Source organism: Amblyomma americanum, chromosome 1 (genome assembly GCF_052857255.1).
Source record: "Amblyomma americanum isolate KBUSLIRL-KWMA chromosome 1, ASM5285725v1, whole genome shotgun sequence".
In the NCBI taxonomy this organism is placed as follows: Eukaryota; Metazoa; Arthropoda; class Arachnida; order Ixodida; family Ixodidae; genus Amblyomma; species Amblyomma americanum.
Window position 1 is genome coordinate 262,491,346 of NC_135497.1, and position 13,822 is coordinate 262,505,167.

The 13,822-nt window shown below is 40.3% G+C and overlaps 1 protein-coding gene across 2 annotated transcripts in view; it reads right to left on the bottom strand.

The window, feature by feature from the left end:
* LOC144115021 (uncharacterized) overlaps positions 1-13,822 on the bottom strand; it is a 66,221-nt gene that overhangs the window by 41,503 nt on the left and 10,896 nt on the right. For both annotated transcript variants that reach the window (XM_077649143.1, XM_077649142.1), the window contains exons 7-9: positions 11,254-11,340; positions 9,175-9,289; positions 3,655-3,731 (exon numbers count right to left, since the gene is read on the bottom strand). In XM_077649143.1, coding sequence (XP_077505269.1) covers positions 3,655-3,731; positions 9,175-9,289; positions 11,254-11,340 — 279 coding nt within the window. The remainder of the gene's footprint in view (positions 1-3,654; positions 3,732-9,174; positions 9,290-11,253; positions 11,341-13,822) is intronic.

The following is a 13,822-nucleotide window of genomic DNA, read 5'->3' on the forward strand; positions in this document are numbered from 1 at the left end:
GAAGAATCGACACTGATATCCAACACGTCACCCTGCTCTAAAAGTCGCGTGTGCTGGATGTAGCCATCTTCTTTGAAGGAAAGGTGTCTTCTTAAATATAGAACACAGAAAAGGCAGCGAAGACGATATTTCAACAACCGAAGTGATCGCAGGAACTCAAACACGGCCACGGGGCACATTCTACTTTGCGGTCTCTACAGCCCAATGATTCCATTTGGAATCACTGATATTTGTAAATCATTCTAGTTCTTATAAACGAGTTTTTCCAAATGAATTTGTTTTCAAGAAATAATGCGAGGTCTAATAGTCCTCCTCCATATGATCAGAGAAAAACAAACACCGTTTCTTTTTTTGTACACAGTGAAAGCAAGACAGCAGTATACGTTGATGGTGGCAGCAGTGCATGTGCAATTTTTATACTTCCTTCCTAAGTAGCAGCATTTGTCTATGAGGTGAAAAGTTGCTAATATGCATAGATAAATAGGCAAATGCTGGATCTGCCTTAAAAACAGTAGTAGTTTCATCCCCAGGCTAAGCCTACTGGCCTTTTAAGTTGGTGATTCCAACAAGAATCGCTGGGCCATAAAGGGTTAAATGTGAGCAAGTAAAATCTGTCTTGCATTGCTGCACATTTCAAGCTTGTAATGTTGAGCATTGTCATGGGAGGGGCTAATGACGGCAAAGACGTCTGCTAGAACAGACTCAGCTCCAGAGATAAACGCAGGAGGGCGTTAGGTGTGTGATCAGGTGCGAGAGGCCAGATGGGACAGGAGAGCAGATGAATAAAGATTGTCGGCATGGCAGCCCCACACGTGTGTGGAGTTATGTGTTGTGTCACTGCCAAAGCATTACACAACATAATTAAATTTAGTTAATTTTGACAATTTCTGAGTGCCTAAGAATGATAAAACTCCTCATAAATATGCAGGCCCATTCAGTAAATTATCAGTAAAATTCAAAACCACTTCATCACCTGCAAATGCAGCATTACGACCACAGAAATTTTTGGGCGCTTCGGTGATAGAGCTAGGTTTCGCATGAATTTATCTTTCAGTAGGCCGCTTGCATCCCTAGAAGCTGATACTGTGACCTTACTTTGAAAAACATGTTAGAAAAGACCATTGTTGCAAGTATGTCTGCAAGTCTTATAGTTGTGCGAGCAGGAATAAAACTGTTCACATTTTTACACCGTATTGCAGGTGATACGAGGAGCATTACAGGGTTAAGCAAGAACCTGAACTAATATGAAGGGATCCATCACTAATACTTTGCACAGAGGAGTGCATAGGTAAAGCATCAAGAAAAAAAGATCACATTCAATAGAAACATTTCTAAAGAAGTCCTGAAGCTCTCATCACCATGGTAAGTTATCATATGAGACAATACATTGTGCTACCATGAAGATCGTGGCCAAGTAACACGGTCCTAAACAGGGCAATAGCAAATAAACAAACAGCGGAGAGCAAAACTAGAGTCGCCTTCATTTCCTATGGCTCCTCTAATAGACAGTCGAGCCGGATATATCAAACCTGGATATATCGAATTATTGTTTATATCAAACAGTCAGAACATCCCCTTGAAAATCTCATGCAAAAGTACGGCACTATTTTCGTGTACTATATCGAACTCGCACTCAATGGAACATTCAACATATCGAACTGCACACCGTGCCTCTTAAGTGCCACTTCTAACAGCGCTCTTCGAAGCCTTTCATACGCAGAGATGGATCAACTGAGCAGCTTTGGGCAGCTGATGGCAGTGCTGGTACTGTGAAGCCATGTAAAAAGGCAAGCATGAGAAGTATTGGAGAGTGACCTCCTGTATCTGTCTCTTGTACTCATTTTCCATGCCATATTGCTGTCACGCAGTGAAGCCAACCTAACTAAGCCCTGGTGGTGGCCCTCTCCTGGCATGCTTTGCTGCCGAAGTTGCTGCTGAAACCAACCGCACCTTAGCTTTATTGATATTTATAGTTAACCGGTAACAGGATCAAATATTTTAAGATAGGCAGTGGCAAGTTCTAAACCACCTTCCGCTGCAGGCTCGATGTGAAGCAGGCTAGGCGCAGAAATGCCTAGTGAACAGTGCACTGCCACCACGCAGGCGCGCAGCACATTGCTGCAAAAATGCATCAAGCCTGTGTGCAATGAACCTTTCCTTCTAGGTTACACAAAAGCTTTTCTATTACCATTTTTTATATACTGAATTATCGATATATTGAACTATTTCGTGATCCCCTTCAAATTCAATACATCCGGGTTCAACTGTAGTGCTGCAGTCGGCGATGGGGGGCATCAGTGCCCACACTAACCCACACAGCCGTTAGCACCACCGCTCAATACAGCAATGGGAACTAGGTTTCCATGGAGAATGGCACCAGCTGCAGCCTTGGCAAGAAGGGTGGTGCCCTGGAGGCACAAGTGAGGGGAGAATGGAAGAGAGATCCCAAGTTAAGGGAGACAGTAAAAGCTTAATGTACTTTTTTTTTTCAAAGTTGCAACATTGATTATGATGTTGAGCACATTAGGAACTCCACGACTACTAGCCGGATATTGATGGTGGTGTGGTCTAGCTTCAGATACTTAAAAAAAAAAAAAACGCTGTCATCGCAGTATGCTTATGAAAGCGACTTGTGGCGGCAATACCAGTATTTAATTTTTTTTTACCTTTTCTAGTTCATAAAAGTTCCATTTTCAGTGAAAGCAACCTCTTTGTCATATAGGCCTATTTCAGTTTGTCTTCAATGTCCTTAAAAAAGTAAAACTTTTTTTTATTGCAAGTTTTTAAATATTTGATAACTTCAATTTTTCTTCATTTAATGCAATCTTTCCTATTTCTACAATCCATGCACTACAGACAGCCAAATGGCAAAAGTTCGAACTTTTGTCCAATACTTTCAAGGTTCTGGCATCTGAGTTAACCAGATACTATTATCACACTTTTCATGGAAACATTAGAACAAAGATCCTGACCTTGAACATCATGAAAAGACATCTGCAAAGACACAATTTCATAAAACTGTTTTAATAGTACATGCTTCGAGATATTGGTCACCATGCTATAACTGAATTCTGAATTACAAAAGGGTGAGGCCAACTGTAAGGGCCGTCTGAATTATTATGGATGTGCAAGGCAGCCACATTTGTTCATTTTTGTTATTTTATGCAGGCAGAGGATAAACCACCACCAGCACTTGTGCATAACAGTACAGCAGCGCATGCTGACATGAGTGTGCCACTGTACAACAGGCAGTTATTGAGGTAAGTCGCACAGCTAGCAGTGTTCACTAGACATAAGAAAGTTAATGCTTATAACAAATATAATTGACTCATCTTAGACAGTCGCTGTAATGCTGCAATAAAAGGATGCCTCCAAGCTTCTGTAGATTAAAGCATAACATAAATTAACTAGTTGTGCCCATGAAAAAATTACCACACACTTAATATTCAATTGGCCACATACATAATGCTACCACAAAAATGAAATTTATACTGTGGCCAAAGTTTACAATAAAAAAATGGTGCAGAGAAGACATAATAAATGTTACTGCACCTATGAAAAGGAAGTGAATAATAGCATACCGTCTGCCTCTTTAAAATTTTGTCACACACAAAAACAACTGAACACAATCATGAATATAAATATTACACTTACCTGGGACAGGTCAGTCAAGAGGGTACGCTTGACAGCAGGAATAAACAGCGTGTGGCACTCCAGTGACTTGAACACATCTATATTACAAAGTGAATACACAAGGACTGATGCTTTTTACAAACCACTGCCATTTCCATTAAACATTTTTCTGCAATGACCTCATTAATTCTTCTACAAAGGTGAATCTGCTCGTTTATTCTGCCTATTAAGAAATTTGCACTGTACATCAAAAACACTGTGTACTGCAGCACCCCAAGACTTCATTTAACGGAGGCAGCCACGTCACATTAAGGATGTCATATAAATGGCTGTAAACTTGTTTCCCTCTTACACAGTGCAAAAAACCCGAGTTATTCCTCACATATTGACTTTCTACACCTCAGGAGCAGGGCAGTGATAACCTTCCAGAAGATATCACATGTTTCAGGGAAGCCCGCCAATAATTTTATTGCGAAAGCATTATACGGCTCATCGGCAACAAAACTGGTGTCCAGAAAAAGTGGAATTTTGAAATCCGGTGACCTGGTAAAGAAAAATAAAATTTATTTCTAAGGTGCAGGGAAATGAACCCAGGACTCTCAGACTGCGAGGCGAGCACGCAACTTATAGGCCACAAAACAGTGTTGCTTCTTGGGGTAGCATATGCATTGCCTTACAACTGTATGCTAATGACTAGGTGTGTCATTAGAAAGGAAAGAAAAAATAATAATTAATAAATTTAAAAAAAATGCTTTTGCATTCAAACACAAAAGTAATCTTAAGTGCCCTCCGTAATTTTTAAAAATAGGTTTTACGAGGTTAAAAAAATGGTTTTTCGGAAAAGTAATACCAGTGCTGGTGGAAGTCAGAAAACAGGTAAATCATGTTAACTAGCAAGCTGGCTAGCTAAATTCTAATAGTTAACTTTTTAACTATTACGGATAGGCCCCTGGTTGCAATTAAAGATTTGTGGCTGGCCATTAGTAATAGCCATATCTATTAGAATTTCAAAAACGCCATTACCTTTGCCGTTGTGGCTCAACAAATGTTCGCCTTTTTTTTTTTGGTAGCTGGTACTGAGATTTTACAAGCATTCTGTCTGCTGTGCTACAGCAATAGTGAGTTGAATGCAGATACAAGAACATGTATAATCATTGCATATAATTCATTCTTCTTATTGAAAACTATTTTAAACTGACAAGTGCCTACTTGAAAAGTTTGCCATTTACTTACTATATATGTAATACATTGCACTGCTATGGTTTCTAGTCTAAACCTAAACCCTAGCACCTGGGCACTGAAATCCACAGTTTTGTTTACATTTGGCAAATAATTCCATCAAAGGCCTTTCGCTCATGGCCCTCAAATGTCTTGTGATAAATAATCAAACTATGCTGTCATTTACGGTAACATTGCCTATGATTAGAGAAATGATATGTACACAGCAAGTAGAATGCCGAAGAAGTAAAGAAACTTCACGGTCACCAAGAGCTAGGGCCACCACTCTGCATCACTGTGCAACGAGCGCACCACTCCTTGCTCACGCCTTGTAGACAGAGCGCTTTCATTTTGGATTAAATGTGAAAGTACCATTAACATCATGTTCAGAAAATCATACCGGCTAATGGCAGCACAGAGTGGGACACAAGAGCAAATGAGCCTGTGCTTTAGGTATCAAAAGTGTTTATGGCTCTTTCTGACAGCAGCACAAGCCTTGATATATAGCGTGCACCCCTAACGCAAGCAACTCTACCAATCAAGCTGTGACATGAGTATTACACACAAAGCTAATTGCTAGTGATATCCACATTTTGAGCAACTTGCAAATTAACTCACACACAAGCATGTTTATGGTCCAGTGTTTAGGGGAATCCCCAAAGGTGGAGTATATTTGTAATAAGGGAGCAATTACTCATGAGTATCCACCCAAGCACAGCCATACGGCTACATGGGAAAGCAATACAGCTTCCACAGAAACTTCATAGTTAAAGAAAGAAAAGAAAAAAAGTTTCTGTGGAAGCTGTCGAGCTTTCCTCTGTAGCAGTACGGCTGCGCTTCAATAGACGCTAATAAGCTGCTCCCTTATTAGAAGCATGCTGACAACAACATATCTTGGCAGTCTGTCTGCAAAAGGTCACCCCTAAGAGTAGGTACACACGGTAGTTGTAACCTCTTTCCATTTGATAAATTATAATTTAAAAGGATGCAGCAAATCCAATTGAGAAATAAAAGCAAGAAAGGCTTGTAATTGTTGCCAAGTGAAAGGTGCAAAGAGACAAGAAGACAAGAGACATGAAGACAAGAGAACAAAGAGACAAGCACTTGTGCTGAACACAAGTGATTAAGTTTTGTTTCATGCTTTTACTTTCTAAAATGAATAATCAATCGGTCCACCAAAAGGCTGCTTTAGTGGGGATGTGGCTTTCAAATTGTGAAAAATGGCCAAAAAATGGTTAATGGTTTATGAGGGTTTAACATCCCTAAGTGGCTCAGGCTTCGAGGGATTCCGTAGTGAAGGGCTCCGAAAATTTCGGCCACCTGAGTTCAACCACCAAAAAACTGTTTTGAAAACTTTTGCCTCCATGTATTCCTATAGACCTCCTGCATGTTTGTAAACAAACGAGGTGGCGCTGCAGTCGCTAGCGAGCTCGTGGTAGGCAAAAGGTCGGGGAGTGGCGTTGCGGATAGGCGTTGAGCGCGGGTTTTCAAGGCTTGTAGGCGCGTTTCCAGTTTCTGCGAATCATAGCAATGGTCGATGCTTCCAACTTAGTAATTTGTTGAAGTACACGAGCTCGCGTTGGCCACGTGCGGCCTATAAAGAGATATAGTTTGCCACTGTATTGTATATATATGGTTAGTAGTAAACATGTAGAAAGCGTTCCTGCCGTTTATGCGCTAGGCATTGAATAAAACAAGTTTTGACACTCTGCACTAGCCGGAATGATTTTACTTCGGGACAATAGTGAGGGGAAGTGCTGGCCTTGTTTCGTCGGAGCAGACATGCGCTCATCGTCTGCTGACATACGTACGTGTCGCGCTGTGCGAAAAGTGGGGACAGCGTCGTGTCCCTCATCTCCTGTCTCGCTTAGCGCTGTTTTTAGCCGCATGACCACGCACCAGCCAGGCCGACTTGTCCTCTTATTAAGCTGGTCGATTTGGTGAAAATTTTTTATTTCTAGAATTATTTTCTTTCCTAGCCCTGAAGTCTAGTTTCGTGACGAAAAATTATAGCAAATTATTGAGTACAAATTTATAAATTACGCTTTTTAGAAGTGTGGTCGTCAAAAATTGTGAGGTAATTTCTTTGATTTCAGTGCCGCATTTCTTTGACCAAAGCGAAAGCGAAGATGCCATAAACGAGGGAATAAACTTTAAGGTTCGTTTTGTGACCTCTCACATTTTCTGCGACTGGATCACTCACCTTCGTAATTCGCATGAAAATCAAATGATTCCATTTGTCACAACTATTCCTGAGACGTTGAGGAGCGTAATAAATCTCTCGATTTTTTCCCTACACGCGCAGTACTGTGTTAGTTATTTCTTGTAAGAAACGTTTTTATGTAACTATGCATGCATAAGTACTGATCATATAGAAAAAGAACTAATCGCGTCATCGTAATGAACAGGGCTTTATGCACATGCTGGCATAAAAAAACCGCACTATCTACTAAATTATTTGAGACCTTGGGGGGACTTGACGACGGTGTTAATTATAATTACCCAGAACTGCACCAGGTATAGCTATAAATAAAGGGAATTAGTGAAACTAGCGTAGGAATTTCATATTTGCACCAAGTTTAGTTACATATCGCATGCATGAATAACGAAAACACTTTTCATTGCCGCGTCCCCTCTCAATCTCGCCACGTGTCTGTTAGTAGCACGCCTTCGGCTGCTTCTTTCCAAACAAGCTTCGCGATCATGTACTACCTCATGAAACATGACACATGCATGATGCAATGTAAAAGCATATGGCGTTTAGCACACTTAAGGTACGCTATTCTAAGCACACCAACGCGACCGCGCAAGATTGACACAACTTACCTGACTTCTTTCTACTCGAATGAAATAATTACGTCGTCATATCAAGAAACAGTTTCAAGTAAATATTGAATGTCATAAAACGCGCCATTAAAACATGGTGTGCTATTATCAAAAAAACGCATTACTTGGGGGCGAGGGAACCTGTCGGCGCCTCGTGCACTCCAGCTCAAGGTGATAAGTACGTGTGCAGCTGCATATGTCTTTTTTTTTTTCCTTGAGCAATTATCAGCCTACTATCCTGAAGTTCAGGTGAATGAACGCAGTAACTTGCAAGTTATTAAGTGCATTTAGTGGCAGTGCCTATCGACTCCCAGACTTCGTGCTTTACTACCGTGGTCCAATGCCTGTTAGCCAGTTTCCGAATGCAGCATTTATGCGCGAGAAACCTATCGAGGCTAATTTAATATTTTTTATGCTACTACGCGGATCCAGCAGTGACGCAGCTGGTCCATACATGTTGCTTCTGCAGTGCACAGGCTTGAAGCAGCCGCCGGTAGCTGCGGCAGCTGCGGTAGGCACGGGCAAGCGGAACCTGTTTTGCCTACCATGCGAAAGTCGCTGCTAACATCAGCGCCACCGCATCTTCGTGACGTCGCGGGGTGAAGGAGGTCCATAGGCACTAAGCCTACTTTTCACCTCCAAGTTTTACCCAGTACCAGCCGGTGACAGCAGTGCCACCGCATCTTGCTTACACCACAGATCGGTGTTAGTTTATAGGGAATTCAGCACTGTTATGGAAACTTCATGAATTAAGATGTTTAAGAGAGATTTATCGAAAAATTGTTTTGAGCAAAGTTTTTCTGTCCGCTGTCCTGATGCATTTGTATGTTCATTATTGTGATCTCAACCACATGAAAAGCTAACAATAAACCAAAAATCAAATTAAAATGAAAAGGTGGGAAAAATCGCCACTGAATATTCTGCACACAGAATATGCTGCGAAATAATTTTTACAACATTTACGACAATTAACCACATGCATGACCTTCCTCCTTTAAGAGCTTGCATATACAAAAGGGGAAACAAAGCTTAAGATACTTGTGCCCCTGGAGCTCACCACTCTTATATACTAGGAAAACTAGAAGGCTCTCAAGCATGGGCTACTTTTAACTGCTATCAGGTTTGGTTTATGGATGTTTAATGTTCCACGAAGAATCAGACTACGAGCTATGGCGTAATGAAGGACTCCAGATAATTTCAACCACTTCGGGTTCTTTCACATGCACTGACATCACATTAACTGCTACCAGCTTGAACAAAAACAGCGCAGGAATAGGGACAAGAAAGATATTATATATATACACACACACATATGTGCGTGTGTTCCTTTTCAATAAACCTTCAGTTGCTAGTCAGCGTCTGTCCTGTCTTCTTTCTTGTCCCTGCTCTTGCGCTGTTTTTGTTCAAGTATATACCAACTCACTCAACTCGCCATCTTACTGAAGTTCGGACATAAGTACACAGTAATAAAAAAAATATGAGTCAACAGTCACTCACCCAACAGGCTGATTTTGTATTCTTCACTCTCTCTCGAGTGTGCTTCCATTAGCCGGTGAAGCCACTGAGTAGGTGTCTCATTGTTTACAGTTGTCTGCACAAAGTCCTGCACAACCTGTTTATACAGAAACAAAAAGCACTAAATAACTGCCTAGTTTACATGCAAAACAGTAATCAAGTCATGATGACCTAGCATGCAGAGCTGGCACCAGCAAGCAGTTCATTAAGGAAGGATGCAGCAAATAAAATGCTTAATTTTGATTAAAATTTACAATTTCTCAATTTAATCTTTTTTGTAACCATCAGGTCTTCATTTGTCTCATGATGAAAAACTGTGGCGACATATGCAGTACAAATTTTAAAAATTACTTTCCTTACTTCCCTCCTCTACCTCCGCCAGCTGTGGCACGCGTAGAGTGGCCACGGCTGTGTTTGGTGCGTGACGTCTGAAAGAATTTTGCCACTGTGAACCAATGATAACCCCTGGCTGCTGGCATCACTTGCATGACGTGACATCATATGCCAGGTTTCGCACGAAAGCCTGGCACCGCGCGTCTCCGCAAGGTGCAAAAGCGGGAATTTTTTAAAAATCTACTGTAAATTTCCCGCTCGCTTTTGAGGCCTCGTACGCGGCATGGACGCTCGGTGGCCTGTACTCTACATAGTGCAAGCATTTTAAAGCCAAGCTCAAACACCCCTTTCTATGGCCCTTTAAGGTCAATTTTCTCTGCTTTCACTTTTTCTGCAATTGCGAATACTCATCCCTCCGCATTTTCTTATCAAATGATAGTAGAATTATTGTTTTTTGTCCATGAATCGTGAGATGCTGAGAAGTGCAATAAAGCTCTCAATTTTTCATGTACATGCACAATATTTTTTGAAGTTAATTTTGTAAGAAACACTTTCATGTAAATATGCACGCTGCTGTTTAATTTTTGCTTCCATGAGTACTGGGCATCTAAAAAAGAACTAATAGCTTTATTGCACAGAACAGGGCTTTGTGAACTTGACATAAAAAAACTTGTGCACTTTATTTCTCAATTATTTAACACTATGGGGATGACTCTACGAGGGTATTATTTGTAATAACTCAACTATACTAACTACTAGCTGAAATGCTTTTTAAATGAGCATAAAAAGTTACATTTGTGTGGCAATTTCTGTTACATTTTATGCATGAATATTGAAAATTGTTTTAATTGCCACATCACCCCTTAATTTGGCCACTTTCAATCTCTTGTAGTATGCATGACTCCAGGCAACTGCTTTGTTTCTTACACCTGCAATAATCAAAGTGGCAGGGGTTGCCAATACTTAAAGGCTGTCAACTTAGCTTAACATAAGCAGTTGAGCTGGGCTGTTGCTGGCAGGGCCTGATGACAGGCAAACAATCCTAGTTGCCTGCAGCTCCTAATAATAATGTAGAGTAAAATATGCCTAGACTCATCAATAAAAGCATATTTCAAACAAGAAGATTGTTTACAGCAATAAAAAAAATTGTATTTCTGACTTTCCATGCATGCCTCCAGTGAACGTCAATGACTCGCCATCATAGAAGGTGCTCTACACTTATTTTTCAGGACAGACATGAAGTCAACAAAGGTAAGTGTTTAAATATACTTCAGTGCCTCCAATGGTTTTTAACTTCAATTCATTTGTCGCCACTGATCTAGTAAAAGTGGTTTTTAAAGCTCACGTTCTTGGTCCCTATTAAATTTCAATCAAAAGAACAATCCAAAATGTGCTATGATGTTTCATTAGTATAAGCTGCATTCAATACAGCATATTTTTTTTAAGCTTCCACTACTAATTCATGAAACCACGCTACACTAAAAAACTGTCAAGGCTAAAAAAAAAATTATGAAAGATCAACAAGCATTATAACAGTAAATGTGCCATTAAACAAGGCATGTTGAGCTATAGAGCCAGTTTGTTTAGCTTGATCGAAGCACTTCATAAAACAACACTTTTCAGGTTCCCTCAAAAATATGAAGACTGTGCAAAATATCACACCTATGTTGCTGTATTCCACATCAAGAAAATATTTATTCTTTTAAAGACCAAGACCTAGAGACATACCCAGAGCAAAGGAGGAAAGCTCAGCAAGTCATGAACAAATTCTCCATTCCACTTGGCTTTGGACAGTTGTGATCTCAAAGCAAAAAGCTGTATAGTGCAAAAGAGGTTCAAGTAAAATAGTAAAAAAAGAACATGATGCATTTTTCTTTGTGACAGAAAAGTTGAGATGTAAAAGCACATGCAGTGGGAAGCAGTACACTGACATGCTGCCCACAGCCAACAATCACAGCACTTTACAACCAAGCCTTAGGGCAAACATCTCTGTAGTAATATGGATGGGAGGATAGAGCATACAGTTGAGCATAAATCCATAACAGCTGTGGCTAAAAGTTACAGCAAAAGACTTGAAATGCTCAGATTTTGTACTTGTAAGAGCCGCTCTTAATATTGAGAATTTATGGCTCACATAGATTTATTGGCCATAAGTCGTGAATTATGTTGTGCACTATAAAAATTCTCTTGCCCTCTGTCAACACCAATCAAACAAAGTACCCTTCTCTGCAGGCAAGAACTACCCAAAATATTTCCAATAAAAGAGCGAGCCAGTACAATAACAGCATATGTTTTCACAAATGTTTGGTTTTGTTTATGGGGGTTTAACGTCCCAAAGCGACTCAGGCTATGAGAGACGCCGTAGTGAAGGGCTCCGGAAATTTCGACCACCTGGAGTTCTCTAACGTGCACTGGCATTGCACAGTACATGGGCTTCTAGCATTTCGCCTCCACGGAAATGCAACCGCCGTGGCCAGGATCGAACCCATGTCTTCCAGGTCAGTAGCTGAGAACGATGCCTATCTTTTTCCTTCCCATTAATTACTGCACTGTCATTAACCTATATTTAGTCTTTTTGGTAGTCCCAAAGATTTGGCCCCACAAGTGAGTACCATAAAGATAGATCAGTCATGTACTTTTTTTTTTTCAAGGATACAGGACAAGCTGCTACTAAATTTTAGAATGACAGCTAAATGTACTGCCCCGTTCTTATTCAAGGGCTAATTTCTCTCCCATGACTCTGGTCTGCTGTGAATACTTGGCCAGCATAGAAGTACCTCTTTTCTTGACTAGTACCAGTACCTTGTCACTATTCACAAACTGTTGTTCCTTTGCCAAACTACTCAAAAGTATGGTGCTCTTATTCATATTAATTTTTAGGCCTACCACTGCAATTGGCATGTTTAGGTCCTCAATCATTAACTGCAGTTCATCCCCACAGTAACTTTAGGGGACAACACTCCTGAACTAGAGGCTGCCAAGGTATTTCTCATTAATATTTACACCTAATCCTTCCAGATTGAAAGCTCTGAATATTTCTTGGCACATATGCTGCGACTTAAAAAGAAGACTCTCCCTGCCTCACACCCCTTTTGAATGGTCTTTTCTCACTCTTCCAATGGAAGACTATGATCACTAAAAAGTTCTTGTAGATAGATTCTAGCATACTACCTGTGTTGAATGACGATTCTGGCCAGGGCTAGTTGGCTCATTGCTTAGAAATGTTGACCTAGCGCTACGAGACGAGGACACAAAGAAAACACATACCACAGGACGGGCGCTACCTGTGGTATGTGTTTCCTTTGTGTCCTCGTATCGTAGCGCTGGGCCAAATTATTACATGTGGTTCCTCAATCCCATGCTTACATAAAGCCTGCACAACTACTGATGTTTCCACAGTAACATACAATTTTGTAGTCTATGGATGCCTAAGAAGAATGCACTTACCCCTCTGGGCCCATTTGGGAGGCCATTGAGAGCATATAAAGAACCCAAATCAATTAACATTTCATAAATTTACTATTTACTCTCATACCTCAGACTCATATTTTAGCTGCCATTTTAGTACTTAATTTTTTTTTTTTAATCATGAAGAACATTTACTCAGAGGCTGCCCAGTGGCAGATGAGTGCACAGCCACGTAATCACCTACAAGAACCCAATCCTATTCCTGGTGGCAAGTTTGGACTGCGAGGAGTTTGGGGGAAATTAGCAGGCAAAAAAGGAAGAAAGCACAGGTTCAAAGAGAATACATTACAAAAGATATGATGAAACTAAATCTATAATGTAAGAAAAAAGAAATTTCATTGCATAGGCTGTTAAATTATACAATGTATAATAGTATTATATTATAATACAATAATAGCAATACAGTGAAATCTGAGAAGTGCTTGAGAACTTAATATTAATGCATGCAGTGTTCAGAACAAAAAAGATTTACCTGAAATTAAATTAGTGGATATGACCCTCACATAACAGTCCTCACTGAAACTAGGCTACATAATGACATAAGTGATGACCTGGTATTTCTCTCTGATTATAAAGTTATTCACAAGGACGGGACTTCTAGAGGTGGCGGTGTAGCCACTCTCTTGAAAGGCTCTATCGAATGCGTTTTCATGCGCAACGTTCCTGATCTCAAATGTCTCTGCATTAGATTGTCTTTCTGGAGTAATTTTTTATCCTCTATGCATGCTATAGGCCACCGGACACTGCGCCTGACTATTTAATTCAAGTACAAAGTCATATGTAGCAGTTCCAAAGCATAAAATTTTATTGAAAGGCAATTTTAATCTGC